The sequence below is a fragment of the Ipomoea triloba genome, chromosome 9, assembly GCF_003576645.1.
Source record: "Ipomoea triloba cultivar NCNSP0323 chromosome 9, ASM357664v1".
Classification (NCBI taxonomy): Eukaryota; Viridiplantae; Streptophyta; class Magnoliopsida; order Solanales; family Convolvulaceae; genus Ipomoea; species Ipomoea triloba.
In genome coordinates this window covers 25,187,518-25,212,438 of record NC_044924.1, presented here as the reverse complement: position 1 = coordinate 25,212,438, position 24,921 = coordinate 25,187,518, and the positions used below count along the sequence as shown (strand labels likewise).

Genomic DNA, 24,921 nt, shown 5'->3' with positions numbered 1-24,921 from the left:
TACTTATTCTTTACTGTGACTCGATTGAGTTCCCTATAGTCAATGCACAGTCTAAGACTCCCATCCTTCTTTCACGAACAACACTGGTGCGCCCCAAGGCAATATGCTTGGTCTAATAAATCCCTTTTCCAACAACTCTGCCAATTGTGCCTTCAGCTCCTCCATCTCTTTGGGTGCCATCCGATAAGGCGCTTTTGAGATAGGTGAGGTTCCTGGTACCAGATCGATAGTGAATTCCACTTCCCTTTCTGGTGGCATCTCAGTGAGATCGTCGGGGAATACGTAAGGAAATTCGCATACAATTGGAATTCGGTCCATCTCGAGTTCTTCTACTTCGGCGTCTTGCACCAAGTAGAGATACGCTTCACATCCCTGGCGAACGTACTTCTTTAATTTCTGCATCGTCAACAACTTTGATTCGGGTTGCTTATCAATTCCCCGGTAGGATATTCTCCTTCCCTTTGGTCCTTACAGGACAATTTTTCGCTCATTACACACGATCCGAGCTTTGTACTTATCCAACCAGTCCATCCCGAGTACTACATCGATGCCTTCAAGTTCAAAACGAATCAGGTTTCCGGGGCAGTTAAACCCCGCTATTTCTATAGCAACGTTGTCATAACCATCCTTACAGGATACTACTACTCCCGAAGCCGTTGTGACATTTAAATCTAACTTAGCAGTAGGCCTTAACTTTAGTTTGTCAGCGAACGCAGAGGATATAAATGAGTTGGTAGCCCCTGTATCAAATAGGACTAATCCGAGTACTGAGTTTATGGGGAATGTACCAGATACGGCGTCGCTAGCTTGAGCCTGAGCGCTATTGACGACGTAAATCCTGCCTTGTTTCTCTCCTCTGCTTTCTCCCATCACCTGCTTTCCTTTGTGGTTGGAACCAAACGTGGCATTCGCTGGTCTTCCCAAATTCACAGACTGAGAGTTGGTCCTCTTGTCTTCTGCTCCTGCGGGCCTTTGGCCGGCATTCCCATTGAATCTCCTTCCTTGATTCACATTCTGCAGAGGTTTTTGGGGACTGTCTTCCTGACTTCGACACTGAAAAGATTTGTGCCCTAGGAGACCACACTTGTAACATCTAAACTTCATCCCTTGACAGTTTTCTCCGGGATGATTCCTCCCACATCTTGGGCAAGCAGGACGGTTCCCCTGATTGGCTCCTTCTCTTCCTCGTACTGGGTTGAAGCTGCCTTGGTTGGCCTTCTTGTTTCTTGCCGGAAACTTCCGAGACTTGTCATCAGCTTTCCTCTTGCTTCGGCCGTAGACTTCCTGTTGGTCCAGGTATACTTGATAATGATCCGAGGCTCTATCATACGCCTCTTTCAAGGTAGAGCACATGAACGGCGCGATCATTCCCCTTATGCTCCAGTCCAACCCCCGAACGAATCTCCTTGCCTTGCTCGCCTCATCCGGTACGATCTCTTGAGCAAAACGCATCAGTTCCACGTATTGGTCATAATATTCCTAGATAGTTGCTCCTTTCTGCTTTAGTCGTAGGAACTCCTCGCATTTAATCCCTTTAATACACTCAGTGTAGAATTGTTCCCTTAATTCCACCTTGAATTCTTCCCAACCAAACGCTGGGTCTTGCAAGAGATCAGGTCCGACTGTTGCCCACAAGTTGTCTGCGGCCTTCGTCAGGTAATAGACTGCAGAAGATACTCGTTGATTCGCAGGGCAATTCACTGCGTTGAGCAACTTGTCGAACGTTCGGATCCACTCCTCCAAAATCATCGGATCTTTTTCACCTGCGTAGTACGACGGTTGTCGGTTGGCGATTGCCTTCGCAAAATCCACCCGTGGCTGCCCTTGGTTTTGGTTCTGACCTTGCTGAGCTAGCATAAACTCAGCCATCCTCTCCATTGCCTGAGCCATACGATCTATTGCAGAGGTATTATAGTTGTTACCCGCAGGCGCACTTCGTCTCGGCGGCATATTTGCTGAACGATAATTCCAAGTTAGTACTCGAGGTAAAGAAGTCCTTACGGAATTAGTTAGTTAGGCAGTTAGTATAGCACTTACTCAAGTCCTATACAGTCCTTCCTAATATTCACCCTTTCATACCCTCTAATCAAGGGTTTCAAACATAGCATAATGATAATCAACACATTACGCTAGTGAGCTCACTCACAAAAGCTTAAGCAACCACATGCAGGGGAACACAAATATCGACCATATTATTCAACGACCAGAACCGTGAGATTCTGTAGAGTAAAAGTGGAATACCCCCTTCTTATGCCACCTGGCCTCCATTCCAGCTCTGCTCCGAACTTGTACTCGCCAAACTGAAAAAAAAAATAACTTAGATTGGTCTTAACGAACCTAAGCTGACTTCGATACTTGGTTAACTCGAACTAGAGCTGACTCGGAAAAAGTTTGACTTAGGACTCTGACTCGAAACAGGGCTCTGATACCAACTTGTTACACCCCGTACTTGGCTGTACCGAACAGCCGGAGTAGTTACCGCCACACCTAGACTAAACCCAATCACATACAGATAGGATTCATTCTAGATGCACAAGCTAAAGCTAAGGAAACTGTACTATATCATCATGACCATCATAACTTGATATATATTTTCATAACATCAACAAAAGAGTAGCTAAGCTAGCTACTAACATGTACCAAAGTTTAGTTACAGCCCACCAAGAGAGTTTGAACTAGACCCGACCTCACTAGCCATCTTAGCACTAGCATGGCTACAAAAGATATATACACAAAAGGCCAGACTTGACTTCCCACCCTAGGCACTACCTAGTCTAACGAGTGGTACACCGGGCCAGTATAGGTGCCCCAAACGAGGTGCCACTCTCCCTCGAACTAGGTGATGTGGTCTAGAAAGTTGCAAGTATTGATATACATCATCCACTCGTCATGATACTCCGGGGGACTCGAGTCCCACAGGTAGGGATAGCGAACGACAAACTCGAGGGGATCACTCCCGGGTAAAACCTCTATGGGATAAAACCCATAGCTAGCCTGGATGACGTCTAGAGGACACAACGGGTCAACAGGGGCAGGTGACCAAACCGGTACCGCTGGTGAGACAGAAGTGGGCACAGGGTCAGGAGTACAAGTCAGCACTGGAGGGTCTGGAGCGTAGCCGGGGGCGAACGGGTCATCATCAGACAGATACTGTACGTAGTCATCGTAATCTAGGACGGGGAACTCAAACTCCGATGGATCGGAGTCCGCGGGGCTGCATGAGCCCACACTAGATTCCATCTGACAAGGGACACAATGAAGTGTAGTTAGCACGACGGCTAAGTAAGGAAATCCATTGTCACTCAAAAGTAAACAAAGGTTTCAAAAGAAACATAATACTCAGAAAACTGTAAGCTTTACCCATAAGTTGCAATCTACCTGCAAACAGATTATCAACAAAAGAAAGTATAGCATAGTATATGAGTGACATCAGCATATAATACTTTCATTTCCAAGTTTTCTATCATTTAAATCAAAATAGTGAGTTCCTCAACACACACTCTTACTGTTCAGAATTCGTGACATTTTATTCTGCGACCTAGTTACGGAGTAACTAGGTTTTCATAGTTAGTAAAATTACTTAGTTTCCCCCTGGATAAGTGCAAGGCATACTTGGAATATTTTCAAAAACCTCGGGCCGCGGCACTCATGCCTCCCGCAGGTCAAACATCTCACTAACTTCCGGGCCACGGCTCACAAGCCTCCCGTAAATTCAAACATCTCAATAACTTCCGGGCCACGGCTCACAAGCCTCCCGTAAAGTCAAACATCTCAATAACTTTCGGGCCACGGCTCACAAGCCTCCCGTAAATTCAAGCATCTCAATAACTTTCGGGCCACGGCTCACAAGCCTCCCGTAAAGTCAAACGCAATAACTTCCGGGCCACAGCTCACAAGCCTCCCGTAAAGTCAAACATCTCAATAACTCCCGGGCCACATGATGACTCAAAACGATCATTCTTATCCAAAATGTTTCCAAAACGCATATATTTGTCAATGACTTTTCATCATGAAATTCCAAGTGACAAGGGTCACACTTGTCTCTTAAAAACACAATTTTCCTCCAAATTAATGAACGTAATTTAGAAAATAATATTTGAACTTTCAAAAATTGACTCGGTTGCCCGTAGGCCTTCCAAACATCATCACATTCAGGAGCAAAAACATCGGAAGGGGGTTCGGTCGAAAACGGAACCGCGTCGCGCAGACTCGCGGATGTCCGCAGCGTCGGACGCACGGCGGACGCGTGCGTCCGGGCCGCGTCCACTCGTTCGGCAATGACGCCCAAATTCTAGACACCAACGGACGCGCGTCCGTGGTCGCGTCCGGCCTTTCGACCGTGACGCCGTAACTTCGGGCACCCACGGACGCGCAGCGGACGCGCGTCCGTGCCCGCGTCCGGCCGTTCGGCCGTGACGCCGAAACTCTAGGCGCCAATGGACGCGCGTCCAAGGTCGCGTCCAGCCGATTCTGCCAACTTTGGGTAGCAAAAACTGGGTTGTAACGCCTCGAATTTCCACTATTTTCACAAGTATAAGCTTATGTGGGCATAGATACAACATATACATGCATAAATTAACCATGAACATGCATACAAAAATTACCAAACATTAAAGTGTAGTTTCTTTGAGCCGACTTGTAGATCCATAACTTAGCACATATCTTTCACATAAAAATTCCTAGTCACATAATTTACTAGCATTTGTTCACCTTCAAGTGATTAAACCAACTTAAGGGATTCCTTACCTCCCAAGTAAATTTTAAGGCCGTAGAAAGGTGGTGATCTTCTCCTCCAAACTTTTCACCGAAGATCCTAAAGAAAAAAATCACCATGATAACCACATTTTCATGAACCCTTAGTTTAAACTTAAGTTCTAGGAAGGATTCTAGTCATATTAACCGAACAAACCCAAAGTTTTTACCTATTATGGAGCACTTGTGTTGAAGAAAAAGCTATGGAGTTCTTGGATCACAATGTAGAAGAATGAAATTTTCTTCCTCTTCTTTTCCCTTCTAATTTTCGAAAATGAGAGAGAGAGAGTGAGTGATGGGAAGTTGGCTTGAAGCTTAAGTTAACAAGTATGATCATCCCATACTTCTTATGACAAAACACTATTTAATCACCATGCGGTAATAAGGATGACACTTGTCAAATCAGATAAAGGTTCGGAGGATTATAACTTAATTCGGGAAAATTCTAACACCAAAATTATTCTAAAAATAATCCCGTCATTAACCACTAAAATCGGGAATTTTTCGGTATCTCGCGAAATATAGGTACGAAGGTCCGTAACAATTTCACTCTTACAGTCCGTTTAAATTTCTCTTGAACTAAATAGGAAGTTCAGGCTTAATCGTATCGTACTTAATAATCCACTTTCTAGGGAAATTCGAACTGTATATACATCCTTAAAATTTTCGGTTCGTGACCGGTACGTAGATCGCAGCTTATTAATAACTAGTCAAAAAAAAAATTCTTTCGAAGTACCGAGAGACCTTCTCATAAATGTCATAGTCTAAAAAAAAATTCCGAACCCTAACTTTGCCGGAATAACTGAGGGGTTACACCCACGGACAGAAATAATAATTTAATATTAACATTAATATAGAATAAACTCCTTAACACTAATTATTATTATTAACCAAAATACCAATAATAATAATAATCTATATCTATACTCTATACTATATATAAAAGTAAAATCTTCTTATTTCGTTTTGCCGCCCAAACTTTTGTAGTCAATTAAATATTAATTAAATAATTAATATAGCATATTTGATAATATTGTTTCTATATTCACGTATCAATATTATTAATAATAGTAAAGTATCCCTTTAGACTTTCAAGCACAAATTAATATTATTAATTAATTGGTAAAAAAAATTTATTTAACAAATTATGGGAATAATTAAAGCATTATAATTGTGAGAATAATGGAAACAAATTCTGCGTAATAAATAAGAATTCTTTTTTAAAATTCTACGTAATTTTATAAGAGAAATAATTTATTTATTATTATTTATATCAATAATAATAATTCGAATACTTATCCATACTTCTATACTATACTACTATTAATAAAAATAAAATCATTATTTGGGAAATTTCCGGCCAAATAATAGTAAAGATAAAATGGAAAAGAAAAACTGATATTACTAATTGATTGAAGATCATAATGAAAAACGAAACGAAAATTAGGCAAATTAGAAAAACGAAAAGGATATTACTAATTGACTAAAAATTACTTAAAAACTTTAAAGAAAATTTATTACACTTTCCTTTTGAAAGCTTTAAATTATTTACTTTAAAAAATTAATTAAACATGAGTTGTTAGATTTTTTTTTATAATAATTACAATTAATTCATTCAAATATGGAGGATGAAGAAAAAACTAAATGCGATATGGTGAAAATGAATATACTTAAGGTATAAAAGTATAATTGCACATATATTTGTATAATAGACTAATAATAATTACTGTATTTAATAATTATTATGGTAATTAAGCTAAACATTGGCCGTTGAATTTATTTTTATAATATTTATAATTAAATTATTTCTCATTTTCCCATATTTATTTTAGTAATAATGTTATTACATAACTCATATTAAATATCGATCGATCTTTTTAAAGATAATTGTAGACAAACAAGTCATATATTATTCAATTAATTGAGTAATACTTTTGCACTAATCTTATAATCAAATAAATGTACATGTTCAATATTAGAATTTTTTTTATAATTTTATATATTTTTTTATTATCTAAATATATAATAAAAAAATTTATCAGTGCATCGCACGGGCAATTAGACAATTATTTGATCTAATCCAAGCAAAGAAAACATAATCGATCCAACTAATTTCATCAATTGCGCTATATAATAGTCGATGTTATAATTTATATAATTATATATCGATCCAAATATTGTTAAAATATTATAAAAAATCAACGCACGGACGAAAATACTAGTAATAATAATAACAACAACAACTGCACTATAGTGCGTACTCCGGCCTAATAATAGTAATAGTAATAGTAATAGTAATAATAATTATAATAATAATAATGATAATAATAATAATAATAATAATAATAATAATAATAATAATAATAATAATAATAATAACTTTGTATCATTAATAATATTAGAGGGAGAAAAGAATTACTAAGGGTTCGTTTGAAAAGCAGAAAAATGACTTCTGAAAAATATTTTTTGGAAAATGAGTCATTTTCCTATTATTCGGGATTTTGTGAGTTTCTTCATAGTACTTCCTGACTGTTTATAATATCACTACAAGAAAATTGTCCATTCGTGAGAGGTAAAACCGTCACTAAAAGTTCAAAAATCATCATAAAAAATTTTTAATGACGAGAAATTTACGTCACCACTCGTCGTTATATCTTCCGAGGATAAAAACAAATAGTGACGGGATATGATACCGTCATTAGTGAGCATATAGTGATAGTATATTTATCGTCGCTAAAAGGTTCTTTTTATGACAAAATATCCCGTCACTAATTCAACTATTCACTAGCATAATTTCCTCTCATTATATTCTTGTAATGATGGAAAATCATAATGATGGAAAATCCCGTCATTAATATTACTATTTATGAACAAAAATTTTCCTCATTAAATTAGATTTTGTCTGTCACTAAAAATTATAATTTAGTATCAAATATTATTTTTCTAATTTTGTATATATTGTTGCTTCTCATTAAATATTAATTTTTGTAATACATTTTTTTTCACTAATCGATATTATTTTTTATCAATACAATATCTAAAGTAAACTCAATCAATATATTAAAAGACTTCATCATCACAACCAAAATGAAATGTTTCATACAACTTTGTAAAGACTAAAGACAAAGAAACTAATTAGAGCAAATAGCCATAGTAATGTATCTGTTGGCTATTTTACCTCAAGTCTTTTGCATTTGAATTGATTTTGCCTCAATATATATAACACCTGAACTAATTGATATAAGTCTGGAATTGCCATGAACTAATTGATATTGTTATAAGGTATTCATCAAATATGGTATCCTGCATATTAGAAAACTTGGAAGCTAGGATTTTGAGCTAGAGGTATATGGAAACCTGTTTCCATACCATATGTCCTCCAATTTGTATATATAGGATGGTGTACTCTCCTCAAATGCGTGTGAGACATAGAGCTGCAGTCAAGGTATTCTCCTTAAAACCTTTGAACATGGTATCGGAGCCTTTACAATAAAAAATATATAAAAAAAAATCCGCTCCGCTATCGTCACCTCTCGTCTAGAAGGGCTCGCCGGCGTCTAACGACCTCGTCTACAAAGTTCGGTGACATTTTGCCCTGCGAGTGCGCCTCACGCGCCACCGCAACCGCCGCCCTCCTCCGCCACGCGCCGGCACGTGCGTCGCCTCCGGCTGCCGAAAATTTTCTCCACCGACGCCTCTGAGGTCGCATGGGTCCAGGGGCCTCGGATCTTGTCTTGGTTTGGACCAGTGTTGCTTCGGTTATTGCGGTTCTTCAATCAGGTTGTCTCGTTCGCCTTCAGGTTCCCTTTTTTGTCTGTTTTCTGATTTGTTTGGACTCAATTTTTTGTGGATATGACTGAGAATAAGTCGATTGTTATAACTAATATTGTTCCTGTGAATTCCAAAATCATGGACTATAAGCTTAATGATTCTAATTACTTAGAGTGATCTCAAGTCATTAAGCTTTATCTCACTAGTTTGGATAGAAAAGACAACCTCACTCACACTTTGTATGGGCAAGATGCTAATTGGGTGCTGGATGATGCACGTTTGTTCTTACAGATCCGTAATTCTATAGATGAGGGTATTATTGGGTTCATTAGTCATTGTGCTTCTGTTAAAGAATTGATGGATTATTTGGAATAATTGTACTCTGGGAAGGGGAATATCACTAGTATGTATGATGTTTGCAAGTCTTTTTATCGTGGCGAGAAGCACAATTTGTCTCTCACTGCTTACTTTATGGAATTTAAGAGAACATATGAGGCACTTAATAAGCTCATGCCATTCACTTATGACATTAAAGTGCAACAAAAGCAACGAGAACAATTGGTTGTTATGAGTTTTTTGGCAGGTCTTCCTTTTGAGTTTGACACAGCTAGGTCCACAATTCTTAGTAACTCTAAAATCCCTACCCTAGATGATGTCTTCCCACGCTTGCTTCGATCCGAGCAATCCAATATACCCGAAGTTCCCATCCCACCTGGTAGTGCTCTTGTTAGTCGTAATCCTCACAATGGAAATGGTGGAAATTCCCAAGGGCACACTTCCGGCCATCTTCACAGTGGGAACAATGGATGTTCCCAGGGGCGTACTTCCACCATAGTGTGTCACTATTGTCAAAAGCCTGGGCATATAAAGAAGGACTGTAGGAAGTTGTTAAGGGATCGAAGAAATTCCTCTGCCAATGTTGCATATACACCTGAGGCGTCTTCCAAGACAGTCGTGGTCTCTGCTGATGAGTTTGCCAAGTTTTCTCAATACCAAAACTCTTTGAAACATTCATCATCTTCTATCACTGCTATTGCTGACTCAGGTAACACAACCATTAGCATTCCTAGCTATTTCATGAGATATTGTATTGAAATTACTAATGTACAGAATTATATACTAGAATACACATAAATACTCAATAGAATACACAAAATCACTACCCTAAGTATTAGCATTATTACTAATGTACAGAGAATACACAGAATTACACATAACAGAAATTGGACAGATGGAACAGTGTCCGTCAGACGTCAACTTCCCACCAACTTAGTTAAACGACGTCGTTTCGAACCAAGGTCCAAAGTGCACTGTAAACCCTGGTCCACGATATATCAATCTATGAAGGCAGTTGCATGGCTGCAGTCATCCCCTAATTCGTCTCTAGATCCTCTCCAGATTCATGAATCTAGCAGTTTCTTATTGAGACTATCAGTCTCTTGTTAAAAACCTTACTTTAGAAAAATACCAAGTATTACGTTTTAAAAATTTCCTCTAATTACCAGTTGGCAACAATGATGTTGTTGCATGAATAGTTGACACAGAAAAGACAGACCTGAAACTCAAAGAGACCTCGGACAAAACTACATCACAAAAATACCTTACATTCATTCCCCAAGTTATAAGCACTCACAATTTACATAAATATCAAGAAAAAAAATATTTGAATCGTGAGTCATGACCAAACACATTACTCACCAAACACATTTCTTATATTGATCGCTATACATTTCGCACATGACTGGTTTAGCAAAATCATAACTGCAGATTAGGACTTTGGCAGTTAACATTTGCTTTTGTTTTGAAGGAAAAGGGATTAAAAGTCCGTCACAGTCTGCACTCTGCAGTAGCTAATTTGGATGCCTGATTATACAATAACTATATGAATCTCTATCAAGAGAATACATAGGCAAAAACTCTCTTCAGGATACATGGTAGGCAATCAAAATCTGAGCATACATTTCACATTTATCACAGGGCACATGTAGAATAGACGAATAGTGTCTGGGGACAATCATTTCTTGGCAAGTAACTTCTTCGGAAGCATCTCCAGAGGCGTGGTTTTCAGAAGGAAAAGTCTGGCCGCACGCTCCTGCAGTGTGCCCCCACATTTCAATCCCCGTACTTGAAGTTCTGATTTCAGCTTTTCCATGCCAAGGGCCTAAAATAAATAAACACAAGGCCATTTGAAATTTTTTTTAAAAAAAAACTGACTTAATTGCTTTTGTTTCGTGGTCAAAGTACAACTACTAGTCTACTACTAACAGATTGGGAAACAAAAAGCTCGTAAAACATCCTTGCAAATAGGCAACCAGTTTATAACATCGACTCCAGTTGTGATGAGTTACTACTGCCACACTAGTGACAGGTACTTTGCTATGTCAAAGGGCCATAAAATGTAATTTTGCTGCTTTTCCGAATAAATTACTCAAGTAATGGAAAAAATGCATAACACCAAAGTCCAAACACCACTTGCTGCTATGTGAATTATTCTTATGCGATGATGGTATGACCTAAACTTAAGCTATATATTATAAATTATACTCCAGTTGTCAAATTTTCCCTATGTTTTCATGTTAACAATTTAACCAAGTATATCAGTGCAAGATAAATTCTACACATATTGAACCTAATCATAGCAGACATACCTCCAATTCTTCAGCTGAAGAAATTTCATCAAAATTCAGGGCCCTCTCCGGACCTGCAACTTTTACCGAACCTTCTCCCTCTTGGATTGCTCCAGCTTTAGGCCTTGCATCAGAACTGGCTTCTATTAGAGATGTTCCTTCCTCCCCAGGAGAGTAGCCTGTTTGCTGATCAATAATTTCTTCAGCAACAGCTGAGCCAGAACTATCGGATGCTTCCTTCTCAGCCTTAAAATTTCCACTTTCAGATGCAAATGAAGTGTCCAGAGGAGAGGCATTTCCATTTTGATGTACAATATCTTGATCTTGGTCAGAACCAAGTTCATTTACACTTTTGTCTTCACCACTAACCGTACATCCATCAGCGATATTGTTAGATTCAGGATTATTCTCAACAACAGTGTCCTTTTCTTCTTCAGAGCCACTCTCACTGTCAATTTTCTGGCCTGCAACCAAGTCCACATTTCCATTTGTTCCCCTGCTTGAGTCAGAGTTATTCCCATTATCTATAATAACAGATTTTTCATTCTCTTCATCTTCATCACTGTCATCCTCATCCATATCCTCACTATCGGAATCATCAAATTTTCTCTTGCCCATCCTAACAAGAAAGAGACAAGAATAATCAGCATATAAACAGATAGCATTTGAATTACAATTAGAAGTTAAGCAAAGTAAATCTGAAAAATTAGGTTTCAAATTTCTACTCACACATCAAAAATTTATTCATTGCTTTCAGAATGAACTACTTAATTGACTAACATTAATTAAACTAAACTAACTTAACAACTTTAGAGGGCATTTGTTAGCCAGAAAAATTCAAACAGGGTAGGATTCTTTTTCCCATTTATTCAATTACGTATTTATCCTTTTTAGCACCAGATTAAAATTCTCAGAAATTTGACTTCCCACCATTGTTTTCCCGAAGAAATTTGCATCTAGGTACAAAGTCAGTATTCTTTATTAGTTTTCTATCTCAAATATAAAACTCAATAATGATGCATGTCTCTTCTTTTTGAATTTTGATTACTATATCTTGAAAAGGGCTTTCATGTTCGTGATCTGATTTCTTCCTAGGAAGGATAACACCAAATTATTCCCATCAAATACATTCCTAGGAATATAATTGATAGGAAAGTACCAAAACCCTCTAAGTGACATGTTTTAATTGCAAACCTTTACATTTCTGCCAAAAAAAAAAGTGTATGGATAAAAAGCAAAGCAGCCATAAATCTATAATGAATTTCGATTTCACAATGTCAAAGGCCTTACCATATCTTCAGCTTCTTAGAATCAGAATCATTCAGTTCAGCAGCAGCAGCTTTCCTTTTAGAAGCGACGAATCCCTTAAGCGATTCCCTCACTGACCTCTCGACTTCCTCCATACACTTTGCGGAGTCCTCTCTATACTTAGCCACATACTTATCGGCGCTCTCCCCAGTCTTACTCCTGCTTCCGCTTCCCTTCTTCGCCAACTCTTTTGCCTTCTTGTTGATATAATCCTCCGCCATCTTCTCAAGCTTCCGCTCCTCCGCCTCTGCCTTCCACTCCTCCAATCTCTTCTCGGCGTTCACGTGCCTCAGCCTCCTCCCGCTCATGTCCCGACAGGCATCGAAATTGTTCGTCTTTTTCTGCCCCGCCTTAGTCGCCGCCCCTCTAAGCAACGATCCGAATCCACCTTTCCCTCCCCTCAACCGCAATAAGAGGTTCACAACCACGGGAAATTTGGATTGATGGTGTCCGGTTGTGAGATTGAGTGTTTGGTTGTCTTGAAGGAGGTAGGGTGAATCGGAAGGGATGAGAAGTTGGAGATGGGTTGGGATTAGGGTTAGGGTTTGAATTCTGTGTTTTAGGGTTTGGATAGATACAGATGGGGTGGAGAAATTTATGATTCTGTGCTTACCGTCGAGGAGCTTGACAAGCACTTGGTGGATTCCGGCGGCTTCCATCCTAAGTTTTTCGGTGGGTTTGGAGAGAGAATTCGATCGAGCGACGGACGGAAAGAATGAATGGATTATCTTCGTTGTTCTTCACTTGGTGGAGCTCTGACCGACTATATATCGACCGACTGGTAGAGCTCTGATTAATAGATAGATGTTGAGATATTTAGACCGTGGGTGACATACTAGTTACATTAATAGATGTTGAAATATCTGAAAATAAAAATAAAAATTATTATAATTTACTCTTTTTTTTTTTGCGTTCGAATATGAAATTGTTTTCTTAAGGCAAAATCTCACAAGGAGAAAATAAAATTATCAAAATTTTACATATTCATTTTGCTCCCATCTATATGCCAAACCTTAAAAATATCTTTATTTTACCATTTAAAAATATTTAGAATTTAGTTAAAAAGAATTTTGAAATTTAAAGAAAAAAATGGGATAAACTCGCTCTATATTTTTTATACTATTATGCTAATTTCATATCATTAATTGTTGTTATCTGAGTGCTTATTATTATCATTATTATCATCATCATTATTATTAATATATTCATTTTCAGAAAATGAACCAAACAAAAAAAAAATGCAAACCACTCCATCGCAACTCGCCTTGATGGATGGATAGCAAATACTAAAGCACACTTCGAACATCAATGTTTATCCGGGCTAGAAGAAGACAATGGTCTTATGTGATCACTTGAACAGAAATTTAGGTACTAGACGATGAAGAGTACCCCCATAAAATTTTTAGAAGGAACATGCAAGGATATAGTGAAGCAAACAAACCAATGTCTCCCTGAGCTACCATGCCCAAGGATAATTACACGTTGATCCTCAATTTGTTAGAAAAATAGTGCTTTATATGCAAATGGTGGGGAACAAACCCTAAACACATCTCACTAGTGTAGGCTAACCCCACTCAACCTTTGAGATAGCCAAAGGCTTTATTTGGCAAATAGTAGTTAGCAAATTGAATAGTGGTTAGCTGTTAATGAATTATGTTAGTGGTTGTTAGTGGATTAATCAGTGGATCCGCTAATAATCAAGCAAAGCCAAAGTATGCAACAAAGCAAAACCCAATAATCCATGGAACTCAGCTGGAAAATCTTATAGAGAAAAATCCTTAAATCCATGCCATGAATCCACTAGCCTTGAGATTTCCTAGCTTTACTCACTTTTTCCTAATCAATTACACCATAAAGACTACCTAAGACCTTGGGTCAAGGAAATCATAGATAGCGGAACGTCATCCTTGTGCAAAATATCTCATACATTCAATAAATTATAGATGTGGAAAGAATTTCATACAATAAAAAATTTCATGGAAGATGAAACACATATGCTACAAGAAGTCTTAGTGAAATCCCCCTCTCTCCCAACATCATGCGTGCTTAGATACCAAAATAAGTGAAGACCCCATAAATAAAGTACAACAGAGTTTGCGACTCCTATACGCACCTCGTTTCATTCCAAGTGAACAAACTACAGGTCAAAGTTGATGACATAGTGATATTGTTGCATGTTCTTGAGAACACTAAAAGAACCAATTTATGGATTAGTCTATGGGGCTATGAAGCAACTTCGTAAATAGCTTCACTAATCTCATGAAGTAAAACACTGAAGTACAAGGGGTTGTACCTATGGATGATATTATGGCCCAAATTTGATTCATGAATTTCTTACAAACAACGAGCACACATGTTCAAGAGTTTGGATATGAACATGCCCATTTCTTATGTTGGTTGACCATGGCTAAAGCTACTCGATTTATTGACGCTAAGGGCGTTTTATGAGCCAAGAAGAAGGACGAGCACAAGATGGATGAGAGGAGTTTGGTTGAGGACCAAGTCAAAATAAAAGATAAAAACTTGTGGCACATTGAATTAAATCGAACTTTAACAGAGAACCCCACCCAAATGTGAAAGCCTCTCACCTCACACTACTAATGATCTTGACCCTATTGCCAAAACAATGGCCATTGGAAGGATGATGACCACACACATTGTGATTTCCACAAAAGAACTAGACATTTCACTGAAGTATGCACAAGGTTGCAAAGCCTCATCGCCCTATTAATAAGAAAGGGGCTGATCAACAAGGACAAAATAGACCCCCACCCCAACAAGTCAACATTTGGAAGAGAAAGGGAGGCAACCATGACAAATTTGAATTCAATCAATAGGGAGAGGCTATGAACATGCTCCCTAAGGTGAAGGTCATGTTTGTAGAATTTTAGAAATATCACCTAAAATTTTTTAATATCAAAAATAAAATTTATGCATCACTCAAATCAAACCAAAGTCCACACCCACTTAATCCAATTATACTGTTTTTCTTTTACAAACCAAACAAGGAATTATTGTATTTCTTCTGCGTTTTTTCCCCATTACTTTCCACTCAATTCTAGCTGATGTTGTGAAGTTACTAAATTAGACTAATTGCATACAAGTGTGTGCGCACATGCACATTGTTAAGGCGCACATGCACATTAACTAGAACTAGAATTATCATTCTAGTTAACCAACCAGATGGCTAGAGATATTCAGCAGACCCTTTCAACTGTAAAAAAAGCCTTTGAAATCCACAAACATATTATACTTATACACTCATAATATGTCAATATATGTATTAAAACTAACACTGATACAATAGCCTTGTTCCAAAAAATACATTTCTGTTTTTAGCACTGGAAAATCGTCAGCAGATAGTGAGATAGATAGCTGCTTTAGGAAGACAAGATGTCGAGGCAAAGAATCATACTTCTCTTAACACTATCCCAATCCCAACAAACAGAATCAATCTCTGCTTGAGATAAGAAGAGTTCACGTTTATTTTGACCATGCGACGGAATCAATCTCTGCTTGAGCAGCTCTGTACAGCTCCAATCTCTTTCCCAAAGAGATACGTCTCTGCATAACTGCTGGATCCTCATCCAAAAGTTTACCTAGTTGTTTAGCCTGCAAAATTGGATTGGGTTGAATGTGCATATAACAGATCCCATGTCCTATAGAAAGAGACAGGTTGAGAAGCAAATATGCGGTACAAAAATTCTTACCTCCTTTTTGCCTAAGTCAGTGAAGAAATGATCAAGCAAACTGCGTTTGGCCTCTCGTACTTGACAATAAACAATAGACTTCGGAATGGAATTCCTCAAACTTGCACAAACCATATTGACATAAGACAAAACATTTGATCCTGTTCAAGGACACCAGTGAGATATGGGCAGGAGAGAATTTAACAATACTAACCATAATAGTTGAACAAATACAGTTTTATAATGATCGCTTTGAATTTTAATTGAAGCAATGTATGGAAAATTTTGAATATAATACTAAGGAAATATCTGCAGCTTACCAATTCTCCGGAGATAGGAATCGTTGTATCTATCAAAAATTGAATGGGTTGGATTTCCACCCTTCTCAACATCTTGAGGAAGCTTTCGGAAGAAATCTACAGTCAGGTAACTGCACTCCATTTCAACAAGCTGTAGAGTTGCTTTCTTGCTTTCATCCCTCATTCTTTCTAATGATTCAACAGCTGCATTGCTGACCTCCACTCTAAGAGAAGGGTACTGCTTCAACTCCTGCAGAAGAGTGAATATTTCATCAAGATTCAATATGTTCTCTTTTTATTTTACTTCTTAGGATGATAGTTAAGTATGTAAAATAGAAAATCATTTCAATGCATCAGAAATTATGCAAGAATAAGAATAGGCTTGCAATGCTTTGTTGCAATGACGAAAAAAATATTAAATTAATGAAATTATCAGAAATAGAAAATAAGAACTTGCCATAGTTTCATTTATTGACTTGTGAACCAGATCCTTCAGTATACCATGAACCTAAAATCATTTCAGGAAAAATGAATGAGCAATTTGTTGGTCCAATTGTGAAACTGAACTTCCCAGACAGAGCTATCAAAAGTAATAGAAGCTGTGTGTAACAGGATTAAATGCATACTGCATCAACAGAAGCCTCAGCTGGACCCTTAATAGAAACCACCGAAGATTCAATGAGTCTACGATATCCTTGTTCAGGAGCTATCAAATGGGGTTGATATCCATCAGCTTCAGTTATAAGTTTACGCACATTGTCCATTGAGAGTTGCTTGTCAAATTGCAGTCTTTTTAACGCAGCAGGGAGTTGATTATCAAAGACATTATAAACTTTATCACCACCTGACCGGCTACAAAATGAAGTGGTCATTTAACAAAGGCAATGGAAAATAAATAAATAAATAAGTCAAGCATATGTAAGGAGATTAACACAAACTACATGGATGACGTACACTCCATCAAGATGTTCTTTGAAAATTCCATCAAAAATGCGACAAATTTCCATGATCATGTATAACTTTCCCTGTAATGGAAGAGAAGATATAAGAAATGTTTTATATAGAATGTCTTTATCACAAGCAATATTTTAATATGGGCTTTAAAATATTATGCACAGTGATGTAAGAGTACACTGTACACTGTGGCTGCACAATTTTGGTTCAATAATGTTCAGTCCCTAACAAAAAGAAGTCAAAAAGATAAAACTTGGGAAGCATTCTTACTCCGGCATCAGTGGCAATGGGCTTTCCAAGACGGCTTAACTCAGTTTCTAGCTCAATGATAGTTTTGCTGATAAGAGACTGAAGACCAGGGATCCGAGACTTGATGACAGACTCCAGATGCTAATGTTTTGCAAATAAAAACCAGGTCATTGCACAATCCAAAAATATTAGGGACTAACTAAATCAAATAGCAAAGGCACAAGAAACCCAGAACTCTTCAGTTAGAGCACCTAACAACCAAGGGTAGCTATATGCCTTAGCAAATGAAAAACAGAGTTGTCCAGAAAATTAGAAAATAGAAAATGGATAATATAGTTCTCTTCCAGTTTAACTATTTTCCAAATTGGAAAATGAAAACAAATACTCCAATTTTCCACATTTGTGAAGAAAGTTGGAAAACAACTTATCTGTATTCTCCATATAGCCATATAGGAACCATGTATCTATAGTGTTTTTCTTTCTTTTTTTTTTTTTTCTTTCAAAAAAAAAAAGGAAAAAAAAAATAAAGAAAAACAATGCTAAGCTCCTCTCTTCTAGTCTCTCTTTCACCCATCTCCATCCTTCTCAAGCTCTCAGCCTTTTTCTTTCATTTCATTATCCATTTCATTGACCAGCTCTAGCAGTCACTTCTCCAATTTATTGTTGTCCTCAATGCAAATCTAAGATCCCATCTGTGTTCTTCTTTATTATCATTATTATTATTGCTTGCTTGCTGTACAAGTAGATTTAAGTGGTGGTGAAGGAGGCTATAATTTGCAGTGGTAATGAAGTACAGGTAAAGGTTTTGGTGGTAGTGAGGACTAGGGAAAGGGGTTTACTTATTAACTTAGGAGGGATTGTACAAGGCAGCAAGCGTAACTAATCCAATCTGTACAAGCAGGATGTATTAGGACGCAAGTATCTGAGAGTGTTTTCTGATGTTGCTGGTAAATGGGGGTTAGATTTGGAGGTGAAGTGGCTTTAAGAAGAATTATTTTGTCTTTCGCCTGCACGACTATTATATTATTTCCAAATTTGGTCCCAAACTATTATTTTTGCCACAGTCAGTGAATAACTTTCATTTTTTGCCACATTCAATCCATTATACCATTTAGTAGAAAATAGCCAAAATGTGTCAATTTTCAGTTCAAAACCATACCGGCTTGAACACTTCAATGCTTTTGGGAAGAAAACATATGATTTTGAACTACAAATACAATGCATTCCAATGGTTTTTTTTTCCAAAATTTGGTTAGCAAGACTAAATGCAGCAAAAAAATAGTGTACAAATGTGACAAAAATAGTACTTAGGGGCTATGTGGAAGTAATCTAATAGTCGCAGGACAAAAACTAGAAATAGTTACTCTCAGAGTGTGTTTATGGTAGAGGAGGCAGCAACATTGACTTCTTATAAGATCTTTAATTTTTTTATTTTCCATTTTTTGTTGTACAAGTAGTTTTGTTTACAGAACTTGGACACAGTTTATGAACATGTTTTCACATTTTCTAATGGAAAATGAAAGTTGAGACAGTAGAAGAAAAAGGAAACTTTTTTCTGATACAAAAGAAGCCCTAAAATGCTTGAGAACAGAGTTTTGCAAATAACAGTGTGAAATTTCTGAAAACCTCATTAGAGCCAATATGTGCAAAGTATGAAACTACTCACTTTTGATAGAACTTTGCCAAGATGTTCTGAGCCCATCCTGTGAGCAAGATGCTTGTACTCAGGTGTACTAGAAAAATATTCTCGCTCTCTACGCCTAGCTGCAATCATGTCAACATTCTTGTTTATATCCTGTTGGGAACGATTGACAACACCAATCCACGGAAACTGTAGCTTGTATGCTTTTCCTTCCAAGATCTGAAAATAAGAATATTTATTTCTTATTAACTGTAATAAACACAACTCAATTTTCTCAAATACCCCCCATATTGCTAAATAAAAGATAAAGCAACAGACAATTGACCTGAAAAGCACAACCAAACAAACATGAATGGAAACAAATAGACTCAGCACACAGAAGATGAGTCTTGGGAGCTTACATCAACTGCATCAGTACCCTTGTCCATAAGATCAATCTTGGTGAGAACTCCAAATGTCCTGTCCCCTAAAGTAAATTTTTCAGATTAAAAAATATTAATCAATAAAATAAAACATCATTCTAGGGAAAAGGAATATCATGTAAAAAGACTAAATATGAGCACTAGAGAAGACAAAGTAAGTCTCTCCATAATAGAGCCGAAAGAAAAAATTTGAGGTCATACAAGGCTAATCAGAATGTGTGTCCCCTGTATATAACTTTACATGTCAAAAACTTATAAAATCCAGTCATATTTCTACTTGAAGGTATCAAAGAATTTAGAAATAATATGTGTGGGTTCTGATCCAAAGAAGTACGCAGTCTACACATCAGCAACAGTATAATACCTTTTGGGTCTACTTCACGAGAAACCTTGATTGCGTCTGATGTAGCAAGATCTTGATTGGCCGGAGAAATTGCCAAAATGATACAATTTGGCTGCAATATGACAATAAAAAATAAAGTTGAATGTTCCCCTCCCATAAAAAATTCAGAAATAGTGAACTGTATTGATATTCAACAGACAAGTCAAAAGGAAAAATTACTAAATAGAACAATAAATTTCATTTTGCATGCACTTTCAGGAGGACTAGAACTGAGTAAACATACCTTCTCAATATAAGAACGAACCATATTTTCAATGTCCTGCACAATGCTTTCTTGCTGGCCCTCTATCAAGATTCAATGTTAGGGGCGGGGGAAATCTTTTAGTCTAAATAAAAATAATCAATCCTCAGGGTAGAAAAAGCAAGTAGGAGGAAAATGATAAACTCACCAACAGCTACTTTAGTAAGTCCAGGAAGATCAATCAATGTCAAGTTCACAACTGCCACAGCAAAAGAGAGTAAAATGCAGCCTTTCAGATGTATATTATTATTTAAATGTAGAAAAATGCAACCACATAGTCCCATTACAACTCCATCAACAGTTATTTAATACAGAACATTCATTTAGGAATGGCAATTTGGGAACCAAACAGCATATTTATCAAGGTTCATGCAGGATTAGAAATTAGTGTTCAAGCACCAGTTTAGCATAAAAAAAGTTCAGAAGGGGCACAAAGGAAGAAGCAAACAGCAGATGAATTAACTAGCCCAAAGTGTGCACCAAAAAATAAAAGAGCAAAGATAATAAAATCCAATCAAATCACATGCTTTTGCTCTTAAAAAATAAATAAGTGTACCACTCCATTAAACTAAAGTTAGAATGCACTGCGAGGGGGAAATGAGAAAGCCAATAGTAGTAAGGCTAGTAGCAGTAGTATTAGAGTAGTATTTAATAATAATAATAGTACTTACCATTAGGAGAATATATACTGAGATAGATTGGAACACTTGAGATAGCTTTAGAACGGCCCGTCTCTCGATCAGTTTCATCAGCAATCTCCTTTCTTACAGCACCTTCATACAGTTACAGATTAAGATTCTATGTTTGAGAAGAGCCATAAACAATTTCAGGAACAACTGAACAAGTGAACAAATTACCAAAAAGAAATGCTCTTGAACGTTTTAACAAGACTAAATACGTTTTTATTATTATAAAAAAATAAATAAATAAAAACAGAAAAGGAAGGTAATATTCTCAAATAGCCCTGACACACTGGCAAGTAAATAAATCTAGGAAAATTGCTACTTTAGTACTTGTTGTAGGACTCACCAAAGTCAGTAAATCTTTTCCTTGGAAGGTGCCCAAATTCTGCATATTCTCGACCTTCATCTAAGCGATGAAGCTGTAGGACAAGCGGACGACGGGTCACGATACCTGCAGACAGGAGAATAATTATTTTACAGATCTGTATCAATTGAGCCATATCTAGAAGATGGCATCTTAACTGCACCACTTACCAGATCCACGAGGCAAAAAGTCCTTCCCAACAATGCTTTCAAGCACGGAAGACTTCCCAGAACTCTGTAGAATGTGCATAAAAGAGTGAGCAATGCATGATCATACACAACGAAAAGTATGAATTAGAAAACAACTGCAGAGATAGATTGTAATGTGTTGATAATGGAGATCAGATCAGGTGACAACTTTGTGTTTGGCAGCTACACTATAAGCTTTTATCTCCAAATTATCAACATAAAGTTTCATTCCATCCTAGACCTAGAAATCTATTAATCTAGAATGAACTGTTAGAAAAATAACTGCCTAAATAGGAACGTGAGGATAAGAAAAGTGCTCGTAAAACATCTTGGGGTGTGTGCGAAACACTTCCCAACATGTACTAGCATAAGAAATCCATCACAGTCAATCCTGACCAAGTGACCGACCTGATAACTTCTTATCAGAATCAAAATTCTCAGCGAAATCTAACATCTGAATATACTTTTAAAAAAACGAAGGTAACCTAGAAGGAATTGAAGGAACTACAGGATAGGAATTCCAGATCTGATATCAAGTTCAAAAAATACCAAAAGCCAAAGCAGTCCATACATAACTAAAGATGACTAGGAATTCAAATCAAAATTATCCTCAGCCAATACTTCAAATTTGCCAAAGAAACATAATAACATGAAAATATAATTTGAAGACTAATTATTCGAAAGATGCAGGAGATCTGTGGACCTGGCCACCAACGACGGCGATAGAAGGTAAGGCGTCCCAGAGAGTAGGCAAGGCACTATCTTCGCCATGATCACCAAGCGCAGTGCAAGCTCTCTGCAACCTGTTCACTAACGAAATCAGGTTCTCCATAGTGTCGGCCGGATTCAGAGATCGGAGATGAGTTGACTCGGCAACCACTCAATAAACTCCACCCGGCGAGTTGAAAGATGTACTCCCTCAAAGAGTGCGATTGAAGAGACGAACGAAGAGTTTGAAGTTTGAAATGACGACGATTTTCTGTTTTCTTTTAGTTCTATAGTTCTATTTTCGTTTACTCATTATACTCCGCGTATATTTACTAGTATCTACCAAAATCAACGACTCAACGGGGGAAGGATCCTTAGCAAACAGAAATTAAATATATCACCAAAGTCCAAAGGTGAAATAAGATTTTGAGTTGGGATTAACCTTTTGGGATAAAAAATAATAATGGTTTGGTTAAATGTAATTGAGTTGTAATTAAGGGTTAGTGAACAGAGTCAATAGTACTCAAAAGGGTTAGTGAACAGAGTTTTTGATAAATTATTCGTGTTTGTGTTCAATAAGCGTTCCTTTATGTTCGTTTATTAAGGTAAACGAATATAAATGAACAAATTTTAGAGTTCGGTTAATAAACAAATAGAGTATGAATAGTTAGTTGCACACTCGTTTACTAAAAAATTGTGAACAAGCTCGTTTGTGTTCGTTTAATAATGTTTACGAACATGTTCATGAACAAGCAGTCAAGCATATATATATATATATATATATATTAATCGTTGTTTTGTTGTTTGTTTGGTAATTGTTTGTGAACATAGATGATTTCTTGTTCATGAACGAATTGTGATAATGAACATGAGTCTGTATTTGGTTATTAAGTGTTCATGAACATGAACGAACATGTTCACAAATGTTAACGAACATGTTTGTGAACGTGTTCGTTAACGTTAATAAATACGTTCGTAAACGTGTTCGCAAACATTAACAAACAATAATGAGCGCTTAACAAACGTACACGAACAGAATTTTTAAAAAGCTTAACAAACGAATACGAGCACTCCAAAAATCTTAACAAACGAACACTCCAAAAATCTTAACAAATAAACACGAACATCCTCTATTCATTTATGTTCGGTTCGTTAACATCCCTAATTGTAATTCAATGAAGGCCTCAATTACGTTGTGTTGATTAGATGAAATTGCAATTTCACCGAATTATAATTCTCTCTTTTTGTTGAATTGCAATTCATGGGGTACCCCATAAATTGCAATTCAATGCTTGTGGGAAACCCCATGAATTGCGATTCAATGCTTGTGGGAAAGGGAAATATATATGAAATGACAAAATTATTCTTGGTGATTGTTATTTTTATTATCATACAAGGACATTTTAGTCTTTATATCACTTTTTTCTTTCTCATTCTTAATAATTCTATTCCCCATCAAACAATGTAATTTGAATTTATAATTATTGTGGTCCAGTGGCATCAAACCCTTCCCTTTATATGGGAGGTGGTGGGTTCGAGCTTCAGTGAAGTCAATACTGACTCTATACTGCATTGTAATAAAGTTAGTAATATTCAAAAAAAAAAATTATTCTTACCTTATTCTTTTCTCACCAAATTATAATTCATTTCATTCTTTATTCCTTCTTCCTAACCAAACACCCCACAAGTTGCAATGGTAATTTGTAATATTATGTTTATTTTGTGGAAAAAGTGTTCAATTAGCCTTTTAAGTCTACAAAATAGTGTAATTAAGGTTTATAAGTTGAAAAAAAGAATTGCAATTCATTTCCTTCCTATCTCCTTCTTCCCAACCAAACACCCCATAAGTTGCAATGGTAATTTGTAATATTATGTTTATTTTGTGGAAAAAATGTTCAATTAGCCTCTTTAAGTCTACAAAATAGTGTAATTAAGTTTTATAAGTTGAAAACAAATTAATTAATTTCACCAGTAAAAAATGTAGTTGAGTTATAGTGCAGTGACTAATCCCTCGGCTGAAAGTCAAGAATCAAACTATTGACATTTGATTAAGGATGAATGAGTCATTGTCACTGCACTATGAATGAGTCATTGTCACTCAACCACACCCCTACATGGTGTTTGGTTGGAGGGAATTACAATTTCATTCTCACTTAATTCCCACCTAATTTCGAATGCAACTAAATTCCTTTGTTTGGTTGGAGGGAATTACAATCCTCCATTTTCATGAAATTATAATCTCAAGGCCCCCCCCATGAGATTTTAATTCCATAGATTTTAGGAAGAAAAAAAAAAAGATAATGCTGAGACAAAATTATCCCTCCCTTTTTTTTAACCTAAAATTGATGTCAAACCTTCCCTTATAACTTATAGCTTGTATTATTATTCGACTTCCCTTTGTGTATGTTCATTTAAATTTTTATATGCAACAACTATTCAAAATTTACATTCTTTATATGCATCATTTATATACAGCAACTTTCGTGTATATTTCTTTGAATTCTTTATTTGCAGAACTTTTCAAAATTTGCATTCTTTATATGTAACAACTCTAACAATTTATGAATTAATCTATACTATATATAAAAACATTATCCTTCTTCAGAATTTTCCCGCCCAAA

At 36.7% G+C, this 24,921-nt stretch overlaps 2 protein-coding genes across 3 annotated transcripts in view; both read right to left on the bottom strand.

Moving 5' to 3' along the window:
• LOC116030292 (replication stress response regulator SDE2) overlaps positions 1 to 13,268 on the bottom strand; it is a 79,452-nt gene extending 66,184 nt beyond the window's left edge. The window contains exons 1-3 of one of the 2 annotated variants that reach the window (XM_031272504.1): positions 12,441 to 13,264; positions 11,172 to 11,769; positions 10,112 to 10,684 (exon numbers count right to left, since the gene is read on the bottom strand). In XM_031272504.1, the coding sequence (XP_031128364.1) occupies positions 10,538 to 10,684; positions 11,172 to 11,769; positions 12,441 to 13,117 (1,422 nt within the window). In that variant the 5' untranslated portion in view covers positions 13,118 to 13,264 and the 3' untranslated portion in view covers positions 10,112 to 10,537. Of the gene's footprint in view, positions 1 to 10,111; positions 10,685 to 11,171; positions 11,770 to 12,440 lie in introns of those variants that run through there. The other variant, XM_031272505.1, reaches the window with a different exon arrangement.
• Positions 13,269 to 15,654: 2,386 nt separating this feature from the next.
• On the bottom strand, positions 15,655 to 22,605 carry LOC116029963 (dynamin-related protein 1A). Its single transcript, XM_031272019.1, has 16 exons — positions 22,296 to 22,605; positions 21,575 to 21,638; positions 21,387 to 21,491; positions 21,029 to 21,130; positions 20,506 to 20,556; positions 20,340 to 20,401; positions 20,078 to 20,168; positions 19,693 to 19,757; positions 19,316 to 19,510; positions 17,671 to 17,790; positions 17,401 to 17,471; positions 17,073 to 17,298; positions 16,904 to 16,954; positions 16,468 to 16,696; positions 16,169 to 16,308; positions 15,655 to 16,070 (listed from the first exon to the last, which is right to left on the bottom strand). Exons 1-16 carry the CDS (start codon positions 22,422 to 22,424, stop codon positions 15,942 to 15,944), a joined length of 1,830 nt encoding a protein of 609 aa, XP_031127879.1. The 5' UTR covers positions 22,425 to 22,605; the 3' UTR covers positions 15,655 to 15,941.
• Positions 22,606 to 24,921: the final 2,316 nt, after the last annotated feature.

Excerpts from the sequence above, each read along its gene's own strand:
- LOC116029963 (XM_031272019.1), bottom strand. The coding sequence starts at position 22,424 with ATGGAGAACCTGATTTCGTTAGTGAACAGGTTGCAGAGAGCTTGCACT. Across the intron at positions 19,511-19,692 it reads AGGGTACTGATGCAGTTGAT|ATCTTGGAAGGAAAAGCATA; the intron begins GTAAGCTCCCAA and ends TCTTATTTTCAG. Across the intron at positions 17,472-17,670 it reads CCATTGCCACTGATGCCGGA|GGAAAGTTATACATGATCAT; the intron begins GTAAGAATGCTT and ends CTTCCATTACAG.